Here is a 21028-nt window from a genome sequence, read left to right as displayed (position 1 = left end):
CCTGGGGATTGGGCAGAATGAAACCATCCAAAAGCTATGGACCCAAAAACATTTGTTTATTTGTAATACGAAAAATGTCGCTATTACTAATTAGAATTGCAAGATTATTATTTATACTGAAAAACAGAAATAATTTCAATGTCCTACTGTAAAGGATCACGTAAGTATTTTATAGGAACTCGTTTGTGGAATATCACTTAAGTAGTTTCAATGATGCTTATAACGACTAACAAACATGGAAATATACTGACGACAGAATGTGACATGAAAATAGCAGGGTACGAAATAATACGTAAACAACAATCACAACCATTTACAGACGGATACAAAACAAAAACGCTGAAAATAATGAAGCCAAAATGCTAACAGCAGCTGTATTGATAACATCTTCACCCCAGATACAATAATAATGAAAAATAAACCTTAAAGTGGAATCTGAACAAACGACAATTATCTTCGATTGAGAGGGGTTCTGTGAAGTGGCTGCTTGGGCTGAAGTCACTTTTGGAAAATGGTCTTTCCACAAGAGCAGGGATCTATGATAGTGCAAGCTCACAGAAGGTGCTCAAAAACATTTATTGTATAAATAAACACAGAGAGTGAATGAAGCAAAGAAAGAAAAATAGCAATAAATTAATGTCAAATCAAGAACATGAAGATGTAGGGATCGTCTCTCTTGAGAACCCTGGCTAGACAACCGTTAATCATTAATCAGAGAAATGGTTTTCAGGCCCAGAAAGAACAGTCTCTTAGGATCAGGTCTGCGTGAGCACAAAGTTCTAGCAGCCATGGAAACTCTTTATTTCTTCCTGATGGCACCTTTGCTATTACTTCCTTCTCAGTCACGCCCTCCTTGAGTGATATCCTCACGCCCCCAAGATTGGTCCAGGATAGGGTATCAGTCGGAACATCTGACTGGTATACAGAGAAGCTATTTTCCTTTAGCCACAAAAAATATATATATAATAGTGATCTTACTTTCACTCCATGATCTGCCCTGTTGTCTCAAAGATCCTCTGTAAACCCCTATTATTTAATGAAATTCCCAGGAAAGCCTAATTCTAGGTTTCCCTATGGAATCCAGACCTTCCTTAACCTAATTATGCAAGACTGCCACGCATGGTTGCACAGGATGTGCACTGCACAACCCAGGAACTAGATTATTTATCAGAAATACTTAGATTGATTAATTTATTACAATTCTTTAGCCAATGACAGTCAATAGTATTTTTTTTCCCTTGCAAAATCATGATTACTTTCTGGCAGACGAAAGAAAAACTCTTAAGGAAGGAGGTTTTTGGGTTTTTTTTCCCCCTAGTTTAGACAAAGTGTTATGTGCACTGCAGTGACTCTGAAGTCTGCTCAATGAGCACATATATTAGTCCCTGCCTTTTCCACCATGGCCTCACCTTACAAAGGTGGCCTATTCAAATGCTTCCTGAGCCAGACAGGTTCCGTAAGTAGGTGAAGGGGCCCACATGTGTGCATCTCTAGAAAGTAGCGGCGGCTATAAAGAAACAGGGCTGGAGAGCAGAGACCTAGTGTAAGTGCCTTCAGGTTTAATTAAAACACAAAGTCACCCTGGAGGGTAAACGTAACTCATCTGGTAAACCCCTCTGCCTGGTCCACAGTTCACAAACTCTGGCTCTTGGTCAAGTAAGTGACGAGAAGAAGGACAGAGAGCAGCTTATTTGTTGAAACTTAATCTTCCTTATTTCCCGCAGTCAAACCCACAGAAACCTCAAAAGGCTTCCGGGTTGGTGGTTCTCAACAAGGGGTGATTTTTCTCCCCCAAGGAACACTGGGCAATGTCTGGAGAGGGGACAATGTCACAGCTGGGGACGGCGGTGCTGTTGATTATCTAGTGGGGAGAGGCCGGGGGTGCTGCTAGACTAACCCAACAGGGTGCAGCACAGCCCCCCCCCAACAGAGACTTCATCAGCCGGCCTCCAACGTCAATGGTGTCATGGTGGAGAGAAAAAAAGAAACCGTTTTTAGCCTGATGTGAAGAGAATCCTTAAACCCTGGGCGGAATCTACAGGTGTGGACAATAGAAGAAAGGGTTAGCCCATTTCTCGACGGGGCACAGCGGAAAGGGGTGACTGAGATGAGGCCAAAGAGCTGTCGGTGTTTCTAGGCCAAGGGCTGTTCCAGCTCCTCCTTCTGGGAACCCTGGGAAGCACCCGTGTACTTCTTGTTCACACGACAGGAACCATTACCGTACGTGTGACTTGCGGGCAACTGTTTCCTTACCCCCTGAACCATCGCAGAACGTATTTCGGCATTTTCAATTCTCTCCGCGGAGAAACCTTGACTCACGTGCTGGAGAGGGACGTTAGACTCTGCAACACAACTTGCTGGTAAAGAGGTTGAGTGCCGTGATTCAGGTCTCGGGGCCTGAACACTGCGTGCAGATAACTTCAGGAGAGAAATGACTGCTGAATTTCAAACTGTCAGAAGCAGATTTTAACTCCATTCTGATGTACGAGATTGCCTCTGACTACACATCCCAGTAGATCTGATGTTCCTGAAAACAGGCAAACCGACACATGCTGTCTCCTCAATACATTCTTTTTTTTTTTTTTAATGTTTATCTATTTTTGAGAGAGAGAGAAAGAGCATGAGTGGGGGAGGGGCAGAGAGAGAGGGAGAGACAGAATCCAAAGCAGGCTCCAGGCTCTGAGCTGTCAGCACAGAGCCTGACAAGAGGCTCGAACCCACGAGCTGTGAGATCATGACCTGAGCCGAAGTCGGACGCTCAACCGACCGAGCCACCCAGACGCCCCTTCCAAATCATATTTTAACAGACTTTCCCATGTATCGTTTTTAAAATTTTTTATCATGATTTTTAAATTCGCAGAGAGTAGTATAAAGATTTCTATCATCCAGATCCAAAGCTGACTGAGATTTCATCAATCTCCATTCATTTCTACTGCCATGTGTCTTGTGTTTTCTTGGCTGGACATTTTAAAGCAAATCCAAGACTTAATGCCATTTCATCCACAAATATTTTAGTACTATTCAGATATTTTGTGCGCATGTTCCACAAGAAATGGGGACCAGAGAGTACGTTCCTATAATAAATCCTGAGAGCAGAGAGGCACAGAGGGGGCCAGGCTCCAGCTGGGTTCAAGCGAATATGAGTTTTCCCCAAAAGAGAAAAAAATTGAAAATCGGCTGCTAAAAGCTTGGAGTCTTGACTTTTTGCTTTCTTGAGTCATTATGGGAAGCATCACTGCAGAAATGCTCAGGGGAATATCAACTTTCCTACAGCAAAGGTGCAGACACAGCTATAGGGAAAATCCAGCCATCGTTGCTAATTACAACTCTCCTTTCTCAATAATTGATAGACAAGTAGACCAAGAATCACTAAAGATCTTGAACTACCTGACATTTAGAGAAAAATCCAAGCTGACAGTAACATAACACATACTCTTTCCAGAAACACATGGAACATTCCCCAAGATGGACCATACTGTGGGCCCTAAAACAAACTCCAACAAACTTGAAACAAAACATGTTCTCAGACCATAAAAGAATTCAACCAGCACAGTGAAAGATGTGTGGTAAGTCTCCCAATGTTTGGAAATTAAACAATTTATTTCCAGATAATCCATGGATCAAAAAGGAAAAACCACAGGCCAAAGAACAACACGCATTATTTCGAACTGCATGGCAAGGAAAACACAACATACCAAAATGTATGGGAGGTACAGAGAAGAGTGTGTAGAAAAAAATTTGTAGCATTCAATGTGTCTATTAGAAAAACAGAAAGCACTTAGGTTAATGCTTTAAGCATCTACCTTAAGAAGGCAGAGGGAGAAGAGTAATCAGAGAATCAAAGTGATCAGAAGGAAGGAAATCATAAAGACAAGCGAAAGAGTCAAGAAGATGGAAAACGAACAAAACAGAGAAAAATGAGCGACACCGAAAACTCTTTCACCGGAAGGCTGAATAAAGTTGGTAAGTCTCTAGCTAGACTGATCAAGGTGGGGAAATAGCTGTTATTGATATAAGGAGGCAGATCATACCAATACAAAGAATGATTACGCGGAACATAATGGCAGGTAATTTAACAACTTGAATGAAATGGAAAAATTGCACGGAAGACATAAATAAGTAAAATTCATTCAGTTAACAGTACATGTTTACTAGATCTCTATATATTAAATAAATTGCCTTTGTAGTTAAATATCTTCTTACAAAGAAAACTCAAGGTGCATTTGGCTTCCGTTGTTACTTCTGACAAACATTTGAGAATGAAGCAATGTCAAATTCCACACAAAGAGCTCACAAAACTAGTTTGGGGAACATGCCCCCATTTTACAAGACCAGCATTAACCTGATACCTAAACCAGACAAAGGCATTTTATTTATTTTTTCCAAAATGTTTATTTACTTATTTTGAGGGAGAAAGAGCACAAACAGGGGAGGGGCAGGGAGAGTGGGGAGGGAGAGAATCCCAAGCAGGCTCCACGCTGTCAGCACAGGGCCCAACGCGGGGCCTGAACTCACGACCCGTGAGATCATGACCTGAGCTGAAATCAAGAGTCAGACGCTCAACTTCCCGAGCCACCCCCAAAACCCCCCAAGACATTTTTAAAAACTACAAAGAAACACCTGAAGAACACAGACATAAAAACTATTTATGAAATTCTAGCACATCTCATTTATAAAAAGAAACACACATCATGACAATGAGCTTTCACTCAAAAATTCAAGGTTGTTTTAACATTCGAAAAATCAAATTCACCCTATTCACAGGCTAAAAATAAAAATGATACTCTCAGCTTCATCTATCGAGAAAGACATTTTGCAAAACACAATTCAAGATGGACCTGACTGGCAAATTAGGAACAGAACGGACTTTCCTCAACCCAACGAAGGATGTCTATAAAAATACCTACAGCTAATGGTGAAAACTGAATGTCTTCCTTGAGGTCATGAACAAGGTAAGGATGTCTAGGCTCACTTCTTCTATGCAACACTGGCCTCCAGGTCCTAGCTGGTGCAGTAAGCAAGAAAAAGAAATAAAAAGGGTACAGATTGGAGAGGGAGAAGTACAACTGTCTCTAATCACAGATGACATGATCACTTATACAGAAAGCCCTAGGAATCTACAAAAGAAGTCTACAAGAACTAAGTGACTCGGCGGGACCGCAGGATATGAGACTAACGTACCCAAAAATCAACCGTGTTCCCAAAGCAACGGATAATCAATGCATACTAAATTCGGGCTATTTGAGGAGGAGCAGGCCATTTATGTAATTTCAAAGTACCTTTGCCCCAAATGCTTATTCGTCATGACGAACAGGGAAAGCACGGTAACGTTAACAGTTAAAGAAACGGGAAAACATGTTGACCGGGTGCCCGAAATTCCTATTACCAACAAGAGGCAGAGACCTCAGTGCCCCCTAATGGGGTATCTACAGAAGGACACAGCATCAGGCTATACCTGGTAAAGCCCAAAGTACTCAAATAGATCAGAAATAAAGCGGTAGCGTGTGTGGGTTTAAGAGATCAAATGTGAGAAAATATGTAAATTAATGCATCTACTTAAAGGGTACTCAGAAGTTCTCTGTCATGTTCACGTACCTTCACTGTAAACTGGAATGTTTTTCAAATAAAAAAAAAAAAAATGGGAAAGCTTTCCCATGATTCGCCAACTCCTAGAAGAAGGTCCACCATTGTCTTTCTTCATTTCCTTTTCTCCGTGAGTGAGATGTTGACACAAGCTGGCTTTGCCGTGTCTGTCGTTAGCATCCCTACTCAAGGTACGAGTTTTCTAGGTTCAGCGTCAACCAGTGAAAAATGAAAAGGGCAGCTTAGAAGCTGGGTCCACAGGACTTGCATTTTCTTTTTGTCACTTGGGCGCCTTCCTTCCTGTCTGTGAGCCTCGGTGTCTTTGCTTAAAAATGGAAACCAAGAGTGATAACATGCCGGCCTCACAGGGCTGCTGTGAGAATCACAATGAACGGAAGTATGAATACACGCTTGGCAAGTGGACATAAAAATGGCATAATGCTCACAACGAAGCTGGCCTCCGCTTCAAGGCCTCCGGACGCTCTCAATCTCCCTTGGGATGAAACCAGGATCCCCACCATGCCTCCAACATCTCACCTGATTTGGCCTCTGTTCTCTGACCTCGCCCCTCTCCTTCTCCCTCGTTTCATCTAGGCCCCCTGTTCTTAGTGCCTTTCTTCAGACACACCCTGCCTCATGGTCAATGTAATTCTGCTCCCCAGTCTGGACAACCCCCCCCCCCCCGCCTTGTCCAGATCCGCACAAGGCTCCCCGTTCTGCATGGCAGGCCTCTACTCAAATGTCACTTATCCATGAGGCTTCCCCCCCCAAATTACCTACAAACGGTACACATGCTTAGTCCCCATTCTTCCTCTGCCTCTTTCCCTGGTTTACTTTTCTTTTCAGCCTTTATCACACACAACTTCGCTACTATAACTCTTCATTTATTTATTGTCTGTGCCCTTCTCTTCAAGTGTCAGCCACGGGGCGCCTGGGTGAGCGTCTGACTTCAGCTCGGGTCATGATCTCGCAGTTGGTGAGTTCGAGCCCTGCATCGGGCTCTCCGCTGACAGATTCTGTGTCTCCCTCTCTCTCTGTCCCTCCCCCAACTCGTGCTCTGTCTCTCTCTCTCTCAAAAATAAATAAACATTGAGATAAATGTCAGCTATATCATTGTAAGGACTTCTGTTTACTCGGCACTCTGTCTTCAGCACATAAATGTGTGCTTGGTACGGAAGAGACTCTCAATAAATATTTGCCAGATGCATAAATGACTGAACAGGATGTCAACCTTGCACACGCCTAGTGCAAATCCACTAGCAGTGACTACTGCTTCACAGAATTTACCCCAAGTCCATTTAATTAAACATTTTTTCTCCGTTGGCATCTGTCACTAACTACCTCCACTGCTTCTAAAACGCGGTGAATTTAAATGTACTGGATTTCACAGTGGTCTCTGAGATTCCCGGAGGTCATGGGACATGTGACAAAATCAGGCTTGGAGATCACGGAGTCACAGTTCTGAAGAAGGAGAAAAAGGGCAAAAACACTCCTCGCGCAGACATATTTGAATATTTGATCCTTTCGTTCCCAGAGATGCCACCTAATTATCAATACAGGTCAACTTCCCAATAAAGTTGGATTTTTCTCTCTTACCCAAGTTACAGATAATTGGCAGCTGTTGACTCACTTCTAAATCTAAAATAGCAGCCTCACATTTCAAATGCCACGTTCTCTCACTCCGGAGAAGCCGAGCGCATCTCAAAAATTCAGCAATTGTGTCTGATGGGCAGTGACACCAGCCGACAGCTCACTGTCAACACCTAGGCTGACAAATGACAATTAAGACCCCCCTGCCAGCAGGGACCCGGGCCATCTGGGACCCTCTGGGTGACAGCCAGCTTGGCCCTCCCTTGCCACCACTTCCTACAGCTGGGGACTCCGGTCTTTCGCTTCATAACGTGCACTGACAGACCCAGAGTGAGGAGACGGCCGTTCTTACCGTGAGTCTCCCAGGCCAGGAAAATCAGACAGGCAACTAACTCCTCCGGGGACTTTCAATGATTTTGAAAACTATTATTAGATTAAACCGAGGAAGCCCATGAATCCGTAAACACCTGCATTTGCAATCGGTTTGGTTCAGGGATTCACGGAGAGCCGTCAAGAGACACATAAACCACAGAATGCAAAGGGGTTAGGAGGCATCCGTGGGAAAATTCTCAAGTCCAGTCTGAAACTCCTGGTAGCAATTATTTTTTCCTTCTTGGAGAACCAGGGAGACTGAGAGATTAGAGCCAGTGTTCTAAAGCAAGGTGGGGGCGGGGGCAGGGGGCGGTCAAGGCCATTATGCTCATTCCTGACATGTAAGTGACGCACGGAACTGATGAAAAATTTGTATCAGAATTGGTCCCACTTATGGGCTCCTTACTTAGAAATGTTCCTCTTGCTTTTGTGATGGATGTAAACAGATTAAGGAGAACCTTGATCGTTTGTATTCTATATCAGGCAAAAGCAAATTGAACCTGGATTTCATTACTGAGCCCCAAATCCCTGTCTCAGAGAATGTAATGAAAAAGGTCAGGTGATTCTCCCCCCCGCCCCACCCCCCACTTTGTCTGGTAAGTGACCTGAAATCATGTACAGAGGGCTTCGTGTAGGATCAGGGCAGCCGACTCCCATTATTGGCCTCATCACTATCTAGGCTCTTTAAGATACTTTCTTTCACGAAGAAGCCGGGAAGCGGTACAGGGGGTGGATAGAAAAATATTTGGTCATTGGATATCCTAGGGAGTAAAATCCATCCCAATTTCTTAGGACCGTTTCTTCTTTAATTTTTAAAAATATTTTTAATTACTTTTGAGAGAGAGAGAAAGGGAGAGAGTGCAAGTGAGGGAGGGGCAAGAGAGAGAGAGAGAGGGAGACACAGAATCTGAACAGGCTCCAGGCTCCGAGCTGTCAACACAGAGCCCATCGCTGGACTCAAACCCATGAACCGCGAGATCATGACCTGAGCCCAGGAGGGACGCTTAACCCACTGAGCCACCCAGGAACCCTGAGACCTTTTCTATTGGCATCTCAAAATCTCTACCCCGCCACAACATAAAGAATTAAAGAAAAGTTTTTGTCCGGAAAATGAAAGGCAGCCTCAATTTTGAGAGTCCCTGAAACATCAAATCCCCAGGTCTGCTCAGACTTTTGTACCAACTCTGAACAGTACCCTCACGAAACACAGATACCGTAGAAACGTGCACTCCGTGTGGGCTTTACGAGTATGTTTCCTCGAGGATTAAGTGTTCCAAGTGTGAAGACATTGGACGAAAGGCTTTCCTTGTGTTTTTCTTGTGGCACAAGCTCTCTTCATTGTTTCCCTGGCTTCTTTCTTTCTTGAAACTACCCAGGTGTCATCGGGGAGGATGTGCGAGAGCGTGGGAAGAGTGTGTGGGCTTTGGAGTCAGGAAGCTAGGGATTCCAGTCCGTGGTCGGTTAATTATTAGTCATATTACCTTGAGAAAGTGACTGACCTCCTCTGATTCTCAGTTTCCTCATCACTAAGATGATCTGTTTAATCTTCCCTCAAGGAGACGGTGTCTTATGTGACAGGTCAAACGTGTATGGTGTGAAAAGTAAAAATGACATTGTGCCCTTAGCCTCATTATGTCCCATTATATAGGACAGAACAATTTTCCATTGCTTAAAGCCTTGCCTTCCCGAAAGTCGTGAACTACGACAAACATTCTAAAACATTTGCATCCTGAGATAAGCCACATCCTGATTCTCATTATCGAACGTAGGAATTGCTTGTCTTTATTAAAACTGACAGCTTGGGGCGCCTGGGTGGCGCAGTCGGTTGAGCGTCCGACTTCAGCCAGGTCACGATCTCGCGGTCCGTGAGTTCGAGCCCCGCGTCGGGCTCTGGGCTGATGGCTCAGAGCCTGGAGCCTGTTTCCGATTCTGTGTCTCCCTCTCTCTCTGCCCCTCCCCCATTCATGCTCTGTCTCTCTCTGTCCCAAAAATAAATAAACGTTGAAAAAAAAAAAAACTGACAGCTTTTCACGGGGCCTGGGTGGCTCAGTCAGTTCAGCATCTGAGCAGCTTAGGTCACGATCTCATGCTTCATGGGTTCAAGCCCCACATCGGGCTCCTTGCTGCTGTCAGCACAGAGCCCGCTTCAGATCCTCTGTCTCCCTCTTTCTCTGCCCTCCCCCCACTCTTTCTCCCTCCCCACCCTCTCTATCAAAAATAAACATTTTTTTAAAAAGTAAAAAACAAAAAAACAAAAACAACCGAGGGCAATGCCCATCCGAGTGTCTGCTCAAGACGTGGGCGCTTGGCCTGCCACGGAGGACCGGACCCCAGCGCCCACTGCTCAGGCTGCTGAGCGGCTGCAAGGACCACTGAGTGGTCTTAAGCTGCTCAGCCAGAAAATGGAAATAAGCTTGACAGAAAATAAAGAGTTTCTAAAAGCTGTGATCAAAAAAAAACAACAAAAACAAAAACAAAAAAACAAACAAAACACAAAAAATACCTTAAAACAAAAACAAAAAAACACCCAACTCAAGTGCAATCCAGCTAGAACCACAGAATGTTCTATTTGAGCCACAAACATAGCCTTCTCTCTTCATCTGGGAGCCAGCTGTTGGGAAAGCCAGACCCCCTCACACATGTTTTATTATTGCAGATATAACTCCGCTCGGTCCTCGAAAAATGTTTATTAAGTTTGGCTTCTTTGTTTGACTTTTAACACGGAGGTCTCACTGAGATGCTCACACAGACTTATCCACCAGACCTTCCAAGCTGCATTACTTGAACCGTGCACTTTATAAGCCGAGCAGGTCCAGCCCCATGTTCTCTGGCTTCTAGGGTGAGTCTAACTGTACTAACGTAGTGATTTTGTACTGACTTAGTCTGCTTCTAAATTATTTTTTGTCTCTTGCTGTCTGGATATCTGCTTTTATTTCTGCCCAAAGCCTATTTGAATTATTTCTACCTAATGGATGTGTGGTCCCCTCTAACAAATGAGAAGTGCCGAGAGGTTAATGTTCATTTTCATTTGGTGCTGTTGGTCTACACTTTGGGGGCTACCTTGAATGACAGAAGCATCTGCTTCTCTACATCAGGTGTTTGGTTTACCAAGACCAGGGGCCTGTCTCAGTAGAAATGTGAAGAGAGGTGCCCTGTGGGATGTCCTTCACTACTGATATTTTCTTCTAGCTGTAAGAGACATTCTAAACTGCCTTGTCTGTGCCTGTCCTCGCTGCAAAGGTTGTTCACATATGCGTTTGTTCAACTCAATGTGACCTATGAATGAAATTTCCAAGACTGTCATTCTCTGGGTGTTTATAAATGAGAAAATCTCCCTCCTCCTCACAGAGAAAAAGTGTTGGGAGTAGTTCCTCTGCAGGCCTCTTTCTGGGACGCCTGTCTTACTTAGTATGCCAGGAGTGCAAGGCCTTGACTACTCTTTGCCTGGGCTGTTTCTCAGGGTTGTGTACGCAACAATCAACCTTCAGGTATGAAATTATATCTTCCTCTGGAGCAAAGAGCTTAGCTTGCTTACTGCTGGCTACAAAACAGCGGGTTCTCCAAGCTTGCTGTTCCTCTCCTGTAATGCCTACCATTGCATGTTCAGACACCCATTGGATCCTCTGCACCTGCCTCTGGGTATCGGGGCTCAGAAAACTAACAGTATGCTGACATTCTGTCTACTGCTCTTTCTCAGAGTCATTAACTCCTTACCTCTGAGCCAGAAGTCTTGTGCCTTCTGTCAGCATTCATGAAACAGTGGCAAACTAACTTATTAGCTTGCAAGTCAGATAAAATCGCACCCTTCACCATTCGTGGCAGAAACAAATGGCTTTGTAATAGGGTCTGTAATTGTAACTCTTTGTGTCTATGGCCAATCTTTTGAAGGTACCCTTGAAGATCATAGGAAGATTCGGGAAGATCATAGAAATATGTCATTGGCATGCGTCACAGATATATCAAAGTCAAAAAGGCAGATCCACCACTGAAGGGAAGGAAACGTTTGCAAATATTTTGTGAGTTGAAACTCATTTCTCTTGGCTTGCAGGACAGAAGGCTCTGATTTGTGGGTTGTACGGTAATTGTACAAATGAGCTAGAATGTATGCTAAAGTAATGAAAATGTTGATTGCTTCTGGCTTTTCATGAATACCCATTACTACTGCCTGGGAAATGTGAAGTGTTCTGAGTGTGTGAATTTCTTTCTTTTGAAAGAAACAGGGAACACTCCTCTCATAATCATGACAGATTAACTGGTACCATACTTTTCCTTCCACTGAAACAAGAAAACTACATGAAACAAGGAAAATATATGAAACAGTGCCGTCAGACAGCAGAGAACAGACAGGCAATGCAAAATTGTGATCCAGAAGGGAAACCAATGAGGACACTGCTACAATTAGCCGGGTTTTCTGTCTGGAGACATTATCCATACTGCAGCACATGGTCTGGAAAGCAAACCAGGACGGAGAGATCTTGCTGAGTTGAAGATACAGACATTGGTATTCAGAAAGGCTGAAGCTGCTGGAATTTCTAAGGCCGATTACTCGAAAGCAAGCTCTTTCTATATGAAGAAAAAACTAAAAATATTTGCATAGGGCTCCCCTTGAGTTTCTAGCGGAATAAATCTTAAATAAAATATGTGTAGGGTTGATGCCCAGAAGATGGTCAAAACCACAGTGGGCCAAGAATAACTATGAGAGAGCTCTAAGCTGAACAATTCCCAGAGATAACACAGGGTGGGGAGAGTTTCTAGTTCCAGCCAGAGTGGAGAGACCTTGCTGAACAATTAAGACGTAACAGCAGAAACCAAGGATCAGACACACCTTAGGAGCATGTCGAAACTAGACCTAGAATAAAGACTTCCCTAAGCCGGCCAAGGCAAAGCTAAAAAGCAAGTCTCAGAAGAATCAAGCTGACCTAAAATTAGCTAATTCATGTGAGCGAACAAACTTTAATACTCCGTAAAGGAAGTCAGCAGAATCCAGACACTCAATAGCACAACACTTAGAATGTCCAGCTTCCATGACGGAAAGAGATCTGCACAACTTCCAAGTACCTGAAAATTAAAATAATTCTCAATATCTCAGAGACCAAAGAAGTAATCAGAAGAGAAATCAGAATGTATTTGAACAGGATGACAACGAAGATGCAACATAGGGAAGTCTGGTTATATATCAGGAAAGCCAGAATTAGTGGAAGGTTAACGACTTCAGGAAATTATATTAGAAAAGAATAAAAGGACAAAATACTGACTTAAAGCTTCACTGTAAGAAGTTAAAACACAAGGGCAGAGCAAAATCACGGAATAAAAAAAAGCAAAGAAAATTATAAAGAGCAGAAATCGATGAAATAGAAAAGAGGTAAGCAAAAGAGAAAAAAAAATGCAACCCATAGCTGATTTGTTGAAAAGACTTATAATATTGATAAACCTCTAGCGATGCTGATCAAAAAAAGAAAGATCAGACACTAACAACCAATTATCAGGAGAAAAGAAATTATAATAAATATTATGAAGTAAGAGGATAACGTGGAGGGGCGCCTAGGTGGCTTCTTGGTTAAGTGTCTGACTCTTGGTTTCAGCTCAGGTCTTGACCTCATGTCTTCGTGGGTTCAAGCCCCACAGCCGGCTCTATGATGGCAACACAGAACCTGCTTGGGATTCTCTCTTTCTCCCTTTCTCTCTGCCCCTCTCCCACTCATGCTGTCTCTGTCTCTCTCAAAATACATAAACTTTAAAAACAATGATAAAAAATGAGGATAACACGTAAACTATGAAGAAATTTTAATCTGACATCTTAGATGAAATGCAGTAATTCCACGGAAGAATATAAAACATCAAATTGATACGAGGAAAAAAATCTGAAGTGTCCTATATCTACTAAATCAATCTATTGCTAAAACCTTAAGCCCCAGTCACTTCTCAGGTGAATCCTATCAAAAATTTAATGAAGAATTAATACCAGTTCTGTGCAAACTATTTCATTCCAGGTAATTCACTACATTTATACAATATGATAGTCTCAACAGATCCAGAAAAATACTTAACAAAATCTAATGCCTAATTATAATAAAATTTTCCAACAAGCTAGGGAAAGCAGTAAACTTCCCCGATGTGATCATTGGCACCCACAAAAGATAGAGCACACACATTATACTTAATGGTCACAAGAGGACTTTCCTTACAATCAGGAGAATGTCAAGGACAACTGCTTTCCCAGATCTATTCGACATTGTACTGGAAGTCACAAGAATCTCAAAAAGTCAAGAAAAAAACATAAAAGGCATAAAGATCAGAAAACAGGGAAAGTCATCTCTATTTGCAGATGACAGTTTTGTTTTTGTTTTCATTTTTTTTTACATTTTATTTTTAATTTTTTTAAATTTACATCCAACTTAGTATATAGTGCAACAAGGATTTGAGGGGTAGATTCCTTAGTGCCCCTTAAAAATATGGAACGCTTCGCAAATTTGCGTGTCATCCTTGCACAGGGGCCATGCGAATCTTCTCTGTATCGTTCCAATTTTAGTATAAGCGCTGCCGAAGCGAGCACGACAGTTGTTTTTTTTAACATAGGAAATTCTAAGGAATCTAAAAGAGAACTACTAGAACTAGTAAGTGACTATAAAAGGTTGTGGTGTCCAAGATTAATATTGAAAATTAATTAGAGACTTCCAGGGAGGGTGGCGGAGTAGGAGAATCCTGGGCTTAACTTGTCCCATGGATACACCTAGATAACACCCACATCAGGGTGACTAACCCAGAAAACGACCCAAACACTGGCAGAACAGAGTCTCCACAGCTAAATGTAGAGAAGAGGCCACACTGAAGAGGGTAGGAAAGGTGGAGACGCGGTCGGGAACCAAAGTGACCCACGGGACTGCCTGCAGGAGGGAGGGATAATGTGGGCACAGAGAGGGGAAAGAAACAGATTATCACACCAGGCACCCCAGACACAGGGGCCTACACTGGGAAGATGAATCCCCGTAACATGTGGCCTTGAAAACCAGAGGGGCTCAGATGTGCTGGTTATTATCATGTCCTCTGAAATGCATCATAAAAATAAGATGGACAGATGGATGAACAAAGAATGGAGAGACGGACAGACACGTGATACGTTCCTCACTCTGGCTGACTCCTGCATGAGTGGAATTTCAAAACAAGAAACCAGGTTAACTTCTTTATCCCAAGTAGTTATGAAACAGCTTAGGATATTTTAGCTAACCAGAGGAGACTATTTACCAAACCACTTACACCATTTACCAAACCATTTACACTGTCTGGATTAACACCAAGGATCAATTTATATCCAAGTTAAAAAAAGACCATCGACCACCTAAGGTAGACCTGAGGCACTGATAGCCTTCATTTCCTTGATCAGATTCACAATCTTCCAGAGGGTCTTTCCGTCCCTTCTTAAAACACTTCCGGTTCTACTCTACCTCCCTGCCGCTGTTCATTTGTCGTCCGGAGTCTAAAAATGTTCAGCTGATGATTCAAAGACAAAAACAAGGTCGAATCATTCTGAACGGCACTCCACTTGAAACGCCACATTTCTGCAAACAACCTCCTCTTCAAGAAGAAGCAACAGTAAGTGACAACGACTGGGACAATCCTTCCTGGCCTCTCCCGCAGCTCTGGATGAGGGAGGACCAAAAGGGGGGCCAAGAATAACAGCATTCTCATGGTCGACGAAAAGGCTGGTTGTTCTCTAGCCACGGTGTCAGGTAAGCACCGGTTTCAAAGCCGGGTCTCGGTTGATGACAGCTCACATCAGGAAACACACCGCCAGAGCCAGCCAATCAGTAACAGCAAAGTCACCCAATCAGGGGACTCGGCCTCAGAAAAGCCACAGGCGCAAAACTTACCCGCGTGAGATTCAAACTTCAACAGAGCACTGCTGTATCCCAGAGTGATCAAGACGGATTCCTTCCCCACGCGGCAACATTCCGTGTCTCTGTTGAGTAAGCATTTAAAGACACAGACGCCATCAGCTACAAAGGGTGAAAAAAAAAGAAAGGATTAGGAAAACCCATTTTGAGCATTGTAAAAAGGTTCCGCAACGCCATTCCTCTATTTCTCTCATGTTCTCAAGGCTCTCCATTTCTTTCTACTTAATAGAATGCCTCTTGAGACGTAAGAGGATATGAGGGTCGGAGATAAAAGACGAATTTAACTATGGCCCCATACCAATTTTTTGCAGGTGGGTTAGCACAGAGCTCAAAACTCTTGACTTATGTCCAAGGCCCCATTCCCTATAAACCTTGTACTCCCCAAATCATTTTGTATCCCTTGATGGCATTCCAGGAAAGTCAGGGAATGTCCCTGTGGGTGATACTTTTTTTTTTTTTTAAGTTTATTTATTTGAGAGATGAGGGGAGAAGGCAGAGAGAGAGAGGGAGAGGGGGAGGGAGACGGAGAAAGAGGGAAGGAGGGAGGGAGGGAGGGGGAGGGGGATGGAGAGGGAGAGGGAGAGGGAGAGAGAGGGAGAGAGGGAGAGAGGGAGAGAGGGAGAGAGGGAGAGAGGGAGAGAGGGAGAGAAGGAGAGAGAGAGAGAGAGAGAGAGAGAGAGAGAGAGAGAATCTCAAGCAGGCTCCACACCGTCAGCACAGAGCCTGATGTGGGCTCGAACTCATGAACCATGAGATCATGAGCCGAGCGGAAATCAAGAGTTGCTGCTTAATGGACGGAGCCACCCCGGCGCCCCCTGTGGGTGACTCTTGAGGTGGGTGATTCACCTCGTATGTGCCAGAGATCTCACATAATCTTCACTGTAAGCATTGTCACCACCAGTGTCTTGGCACAAAGACAAGGCAGAGACTTTAGGTCCAAATATGCATAACTAGAAAGTGGCAGAACCAGAATTAAGACCCAAGATTAAATTTGACTCCAAAGCCCACTGTTGCTCCTCCCACATTGTGCAAGGCAGGCTCAGTCAACAGGGAGCTTAGTTTGTGCAAGTGGGGCCGTGGTGAGCAGCCAGGCTCTCGTTAGCTTCATACATAGGTCACTGGGAAGTGACCTGCTATTCCTTCTTTTACAAGTTAAACAGGTCTTAGCGTTGGGGCAGCTGTAGGGTGGGGACAATAGTAATCAACTTGGATTCTGTTCTTATCTCTGAGATTTACTCACCTAGGGACTCCAAGCACCTAATTGCACTGAGTCACATTTTTTTTTCACTATGTAAAATGAAAACACTGAGCTTATTCCACGAGCTTTGTGTGAAGACTGAATAATAAAGGTAACATAATTTCCCAAATCCCATGAAAAGGAATTTTACGTGATGTGATTTAATGTCATTGCTCTCATTATAAAGATCTTCGTTCCCATCCTTAATGTCTTACATTTTTCCTTACAAGATCAAATGCAGTAAGTGCTTTGACTTAAAAATATAATTACATATAAAATTCTACTGTTACGTGAGTATGTGGCACATTCATGCACACCCATTCAACACACACACACACACAGAGTTAAGATGACCAAATATCTTCAAATATTTTCAGCCGTTGCTTCAACTGAACGATTACCTCCTGACGGAAGCATTCACATATATTTCGCACAAAACATCTCAGCTGGTTAAATAGCGCAGATGTTTTGAAAACATTTTCCTGGCATAAAGCATGATTGCAGGTTTAACTGTTACAGCCCAGTCAGTGTCTCAAAGGCGTCGATGTCTCCTCACAAGAACGCAGCCACTAGTAGATGCAGAAGAGGGAGTCTGGGGCTCTTGTATATATAATACGTTTTCTTTAAATCACAAGAAATGTGGCTTTTTCCCAAGAAGTTAAGATTTTCTGCATTCACCAATTGTTTTCTTATGGTTTTGAAGTAGGATGAGAGAAAATAAAGATGCTGGCCTTCTCCAGGACCTTGCACACACACAACTATTAAAGCCTGGGAGCTGGGAGCTCTTTGCAGGCAGGAGTGACTTTATCTTTTAAAATCATGATCTTTTCTTCCTCTGAATCAAAACCCGGCACAGTACCTCGCACTTAATACCTTTTGAAGCAGTGAAAGCATTTCTCCACATATTGATTACATGCCTCTCAGAATAGAATAAAAGCGTCAAAATTTATCTGGTTCAATTCTCCTGAAATAGATATGGTCAGAATTTTTGTTTGTTTTGCTGTTGTTTGTGTGTTCAGTTATGATTTGATATTGCTGTTTTTTCCTACTTTCAGACGTTGCAAAATGCCTGACCATATATCCCCTTTTCTTCATCCTCTCCTATCCTCTGTTTAAATATGGGCGGAGCAGATCTTTTTTAAGTATGCCAAAAAATCCAGGAAGTACTCGTAACTGCTTAATTTTTGTAATCTACCTTTGCAAAAAAAGTTTTATAACGTTTTTTTTTTTTTTAATGTTTCTTTTTGAGAGAGAGGGACAGAGTGTGAGTGGGGGAGGGGCAGAGAGAGAGAGAGAGACAGAGAGACAGAATGTGAAGCAGACTCCAGGCTCTGAGCTGTCAGGAGAGATCCCGACACAGGGCTCGAACTCATGAACCACGAGATCATGACCTGAGCTGAAGTCAGAAGCTTAACCGACTGAGCCACCCAGGTGCCCTGCAAAAAAAAAAAAAAAAAAAAAAAAAATCAAACAAACAAAAAAACCAAAATCAATGCTTTAAACAAAATTGAAAAGTAATTATCAGCTCGGAAAATATTTTCAGCATACCCAGCAAAGATTTAATATCCTCATGATACAATTAACTCAAAAAAATAAGAAGGAACATCCTTATTGATTAGTAAGAGGGATCAGTAGGCAACTGACAACTAGAAAAATGCCAAAAGCAAAAGGAATATGAGTAACGAATTTCAGGGAGACTCAAAGAAATGTGTAATAAAAGAATGAGATCTAAATTTTTATGCCTCAATGTCAAAATTTTTAAAATATATATTAACGACGCCAAATACTGGAAAGCATATACGAATACAGTGAACAGCAGTTACTATATAAGTTTGCACGTAAACTTCCCTGTTTCTGGGGTGTATTCTGCCCACGGGGCTCAAAGTTTAAAGTCAGTGTATTCTTTGCTGGACATTCTGCTCATAATCATTTCTTCCAGGATGTACCTGATCAAGTGCGGATGAATGTATATTCAAGGACGTTCATCTTAGAGTTGTTTACTCATAAGAAAATGCAGAGAAGAGGAGTCCACCATGTATATAGTTGGTTAAATCGAACATGATGCCTTCGTGGCAGGTTGCAAAACAGCACATATAATGTTATTACAGCAATTTAAAGTGTTTACCTTCAAAGAAAGCTGTTTAAAAAGGTACACACCAAAACGTCATCAGGGGTTTCCTCTGCGTGGAGAGATGTGGGGTCATTTTTATTTTTCCCTTTATAGGGTTCTGCCTTGTTTGAATTTTCCATGTGACTACTTATTTTTAACAATCAGAGAATACAAGCAATCAAATAAAAAACACACTACCCTTACTGGTGTATTTTACCACATTCTCATCTTGGTGGGTATTACCATTCTTTTCATTTTCTCATTTATTAGATATTAATTGGTAGTTTTAGATATATTCAAAAATATATTCGTTCAAAAATACTGACTTCGGGATTAGTGTATCTAACATAAGCATTATTTTAATTCTCATTTTTAAAATCATTCATAGAAGTGAGGAACACCCAGTTGGTTGAGTGTCCAACTCTTGATTTCGGATCAGGTCATGATCCCAGGGTTGTGATATCAAGCCCCATGTCGGGCTCTGCACTGACTGTGCAGAGCCTACTTGGGATCTTCTCTCTCTCTCTTCCTCTCTCTCTCTCTCTCTCTCTCTTCCTCTGCCCTTCTCCCCCTGCTCATGCTCTAAGAAAATAAAATTAAAAAAAATAAGTTAACTCATAGAAATAAATGTTTTCTCATGCTTTCTGTTTGCTAATCTTATAACTTGGACTATTTTCCTTTACTATCCTTAGACGATGTTCACACATAAACCAAACATTCTAGTTGCTTTCTGTTAACTAATGTGAGCAGTATAATAGTGCAGCTATCAAGTGTACAATCAAGTGTATTATCCACCAAGAAATGAGTCTTTTTAAGTGTAAAGAATCTGTATCAGAAAAATGAAGGGATACAATAAACAACTGTTGGGGGCACATCAAAATCCAAGACCGTGAAACACCATTACAACACTGACGAAAAGTGGGGGTGACGGGGAGATCATTTCCAACGTACATTGTACATCTATCTTCCTACCAAGTTATTACTAGTAATAATAATAAAAAGTACATTTCCAGAACATTCTGACTCTACAAACATTTCCTTCATGCTTTCAGTGGCACAGAAGGCTGGGTGCTTCTGTGTCCTTACTGTCATTCTGCTTTTGAACTTTGCCTTCATCTGGGACACCTTTGCTTACTTCTTCAAAGGGCAAGTCCTGGATCTGCCAGCCGAGTAACAAGCACCAGAAGTTCATGTGCACAAAACTTGGGCAGCTTTAGAAAAGCCCAGAGCTTTGTTGCTTCCTCCTTGAGGAAAAGCCATTTGTTCTCCCAGAAGATTCTCAAAGAAAACCATGACAGTGGTAAATCCAGACGCCTGCCTGTTCTATCTTCCACCTAGCCTCATCTAACAAGACTCCCAGAGACATACCAAGAAATCCAGGATCTACCTGGGTTACGAGTACATCCAGCTGTCAGCGCTGAGTCTGATGTGAGGCTCGAACTCACAAACCATGATATCACGACTTGAGCCAAAATTAAGAGTTGGATGCTTAATTAAGCCACCCTGGTGCCCCTATTAACTAAAATTTTCTACCTCTCCACCTATGTACCTCTTCTTTCAGCCGTTGCAAATGCCAAAGTCAAATCTCCACAAAAAAGCTATAATACTAGTTGACCAAGAATATTAGGTTATCAGGCATGGTCTAGAACAGAGGTTCTAAAATAGATTTTTATATATGAAGTCCTGGAAAGAAGAGTACTCATGACCTAATAATATGGCATTTATGCCAATTCTTTGCCCAGCGACCCTTTTACTATTTCCCTGTCTAGAAATACAAGTTAGGCTACCTAAGGAATGTGTTTTCTAGAAAGAGATCTAAACAATGATTGTATAAGCAGCGCCTCTATAGATAGAATAAAGTATATAGACAACTGTGCAGTTATTATTTTTGACAAATTTAACCAGAAAAAAGGTATATATTAAAAAAAAGGACAGGATTATGTCACTCCAGGAAATCTACTATTAGAATTAGCCATACTGATTGTATTAACACCACCATTTCCTATGAGATATGACCCAATCTAATAAATGATACATGACGGCCTCTCCCTTCTCCTCTGGAGAATTTTGTATTTGAAAGATTAGATCCTAGGCTTTCGCTTGCTGGAGTGAAAACGGAAAATGGATTGATTGATTCAGGTCAAAAGGGGCCAAGCGAGCGTTAACAGCAGGAAAGAAATGAAGAGAACGGGAAGGTATGTGGGAAATGCAAGACAGGGCTTGGGAGGAGCTTTTGGAATTGAG

The 21028-nt window shown here is 42.4% G+C and overlaps 1 protein-coding gene and 1 non-coding gene across 2 annotated transcripts in view; both read right to left on the bottom strand.

The window, feature by feature from the left end:
- Positions 1-21028, bottom strand: part of LOC123593587 (histone-arginine methyltransferase CARM1-like) — a 246751-nt gene that overhangs the window by 133511 nt on the left and 92212 nt on the right. The window contains exon 3 of the mRNA XM_045469666.1: positions 15414-15539. Coding sequence (XP_045325622.1) covers positions 15414-15539 — 126 coding nt within the window. The remainder of the gene's footprint in view (positions 1-15413; positions 15540-21028) is intronic.
- On the bottom strand, positions 13992-14098 carry LOC123593935. Its single transcript, XR_006710610.1, has one exon. It is a non-coding gene; the product is annotated as a U6 spliceosomal RNA (small nuclear RNA).

The sequence above is a fragment of the Leopardus geoffroyi genome, chromosome D4 (genome assembly GCF_018350155.1).
Source record: "Leopardus geoffroyi isolate Oge1 chromosome D4, O.geoffroyi_Oge1_pat1.0, whole genome shotgun sequence".
Lineage (NCBI taxonomy): Eukaryota > Metazoa > Chordata > Mammalia > Carnivora > Felidae > Leopardus > Leopardus geoffroyi.
Note: the sequence above shows the minus strand (reverse complement) of the source record. Positions and strands in the feature narration are given on the sequence as shown.